Consider the following 2,607-nt stretch of genomic DNA (forward strand, 5'->3'; position numbering starts at 1 on the left):
AAAATAATCAGATTATTCTATTTTTAGTATTATTGAATTCTGTTGAATAAGATGGTTTATTTCCTCTTGAGTTCTTTTGTATAACCAATTTTTGCTGCAGAGAGTCATTGGACATCACTGTGACTTCAGCTGTGATGTAGGGCTTGGAACATCCGAAAAGGAGGAATGGGAAATATTCCTCTCCCGTCAGAAGTGTCCTAAATAGAAACATGCTGCTCTGACGCTGCTGTTGGTTCAAACAGACTGCATAATGCTCTTAAAATCCTACAAGTCAGGCACCCTGATGTAGACTGAGGGTGCTTAATACTTCATAGTGATGAGCTTATCAGGTTGTCTTTTACTGATACATTAGACATGGGTGGATGATGCATTTCTCCATCTCATAGATGGAGACAATACTACCCAGACTCTCAGTGAGCACTGGGTCATGCGACGTGTTAAGGAAGGACTCCAGCTTCAATGCTTGATACTTTTTTCTCTCCTGTGTTTTAGTGCTAAGATGGCAGAATAACCATGGGAGACTGGAATTTCCTTGGTGGCATATTAGAGGAGGTCCACATTCATTCCACGATTATTGGAAAGATTTGGCTAACAATCCTCTTCATATTTCGAATGCTTGTCCTTGGAGTGGCAACTGAGGATGTTTGGAATGACGAACAATCTGAATTTATATGCAATACTGAGCAACCTGGTTGCAGAAACGTGTGCTATGATGAGGCCTTTCCCATCTCTCTTATAAGATACTGGGTCTTGCAAGTTATATTTGTGTCTTCCCCTTCCTTGGTGTATATGGGACATGCCTTATACAGACTAAGAGCCTTGGAGAAAGAGAGGCAAAAAAAGAAAGCTCAGGTAAGGGTGGAACTCGAAAGCACTGAACTAGAAATGACTGAAAATAGGAAAAGGCTGGAGAGAGAACTCCGGCAGCTGGATCAAAGAAAGCTGAACAAAGCACCCCTGAGAGGCTCTTTGCTCTGCACTTATGTGATACATATTTTCACAAGATCTGCAGTGGAAGTCGGGTTTATGATTGGGCAGTATCTTCTTTATGGCTTTCATCTAGATCCCCTTTATAAATGTCAGAGAGATCCTTGTCCAAACATAGTTGACTGCTTTGTGTCTAGACCAACAGAAAAGACAGTGTTCATTTTATTTATGCAATCAATAGCAACTGTATCATTGCTTCTAAATATCCTAGAAATTATCCACCTGGGATTCCGAAAGATCAAAATGGGTCTTTGTGGGCAGAGTAAAACCAAGGATGACCCTGAAAATTTCTACATAAACAAATCTAAGAAGTACTCAGTGATACCACACTCTTCTTCGGGAATATCCACCACCCCTCAAAAAACTCTTCCTTCTGCACTTAGTGGTTATACCTTTCTAATGGAAAAGCAAACTGGGACTGCTGTCTACCCGCTTCTAAATGCTCCTCCCATGTTTCAGCCTGTGCAAAACAACCGTACAGAAAGCAGCAGCAATTACACTCATTGCAACCAGGAAAACAAATCACCAAAGAAGAGGCCAGCTACAAATGCTTTAGGCAATCAGACTCAAAATACCAGCACCAATAATAATGAAGGCTTGCTTGGAGAGCTTGGGAAAGCAGCACATGATGTGCAAAAAGAAGCTGAAAAGAAACATTTCCTCATTGTTGCTCAGAATGCAGATCTAGCTTCAAGCATGTGCTTGGGAAGCTGTGCTGAAATGCCATCTCAAACTTCACTACAACCCCACACAACTTTTCCTGTTACTGGCTTCAGAAGACAACACGGAATCAGTTCATCTTGGAACTGCTCAGCAGTGGTTGAGAGTGCAGAAGCTTCTACAAATTCTCTTCCTAAGAACAGCAACAGAAGACAAAGCAGTTTCAGTGCAGACAAAGCCCAAGCTCCTTGCAATGCTGATGTAAAGAAGTGTAGCCGACCAGATACTCCTGACTCTACAGGGGAGGTGAGCTCAGGATCTAAACAAAGTAGAACCTGTGACAGCCCTAAGCCTTTCTCTCTGTCTAGACGAGTGTCAATGTCAAGCAGCGCCAGCAGCAGGCGAGCACCCACTGATCTGCAGATATAGCACCAGTTAAACCCTCAATCACACTGGTCAGTGCTGGGTAATTACTGACCATTGAGACACAAGCAAGACCTATGTGCAAGAGTAGCTAAATTACTGAGCTTGAAACGGTTGTTTCATATAGCTAGAAAAGTTTGTAGCCCTTTGAATCTTAGCTGAGTAACTTTTAAACAGGCTCTTTACTTCCTTTGTAATGAAACGGTGGCTTAGACCTCAGCAAATAAACTTCTGCACCACCTTCCAGCTCCAAAGGGAAATACACATCATGTAGTCCACACATTAGGAAAAGTCAGACATAAAATCACAGCTAATACTATTTAAACCGAATAAAACTAGAAGACAAAATTTACAGTCTAATAGTGTATTAAAGACCAATAAATGAAATGAGGCTAAAGCCAGCACTGGTGCTCTCAGGAGAAATTCATTATCAGTAAATATAGTTCTGCTTAATCTCTGAGAATTCACACAGGGATTTGATCACTGTCTGAAAGCAGAAGGTCAAACATATTCCTGTTTGAACTGTGTTAAATACAA

At 41.4% G+C, this 2,607-nt stretch overlaps 1 protein-coding gene across 1 annotated transcript; it reads left to right on the plus strand.

The window, feature by feature from the left end:
- The first annotated feature begins 513 nt into the window (after window positions 1-513).
- Window positions 514-2,076, plus strand: LOC104404361 (gap junction alpha-9 protein-like). The gene has a single exon (XM_010012779.1). The coding sequence runs from the start codon at window positions 514-516 to the stop codon at window positions 2,074-2,076; it is 1,563 nt and encodes a 520-aa protein (XP_010011081.1).
- The last annotated feature ends 531 nt before the right edge of the window (window positions 2,077-2,607 follow it).

This window comes from Nestor notabilis, unplaced genomic scaffold (assembly GCF_000696875.1).
Source record: "Nestor notabilis isolate BGI_N333 unplaced genomic scaffold, ASM69687v1 Scaffold26010, whole genome shotgun sequence".
NCBI classification, from domain to species: Eukaryota; Metazoa; Chordata; class Aves; order Psittaciformes; family Psittacidae; genus Nestor; species Nestor notabilis.

Bases quoted from the DNA above. Each gene is read 5' to 3' on its own strand.
- LOC104404361 (XM_010012779.1), top strand. From the start codon at position 514: ATGGGAGACTGGAATTTCCTTGGTGGCATATTAGAGGAGGTCCACATT.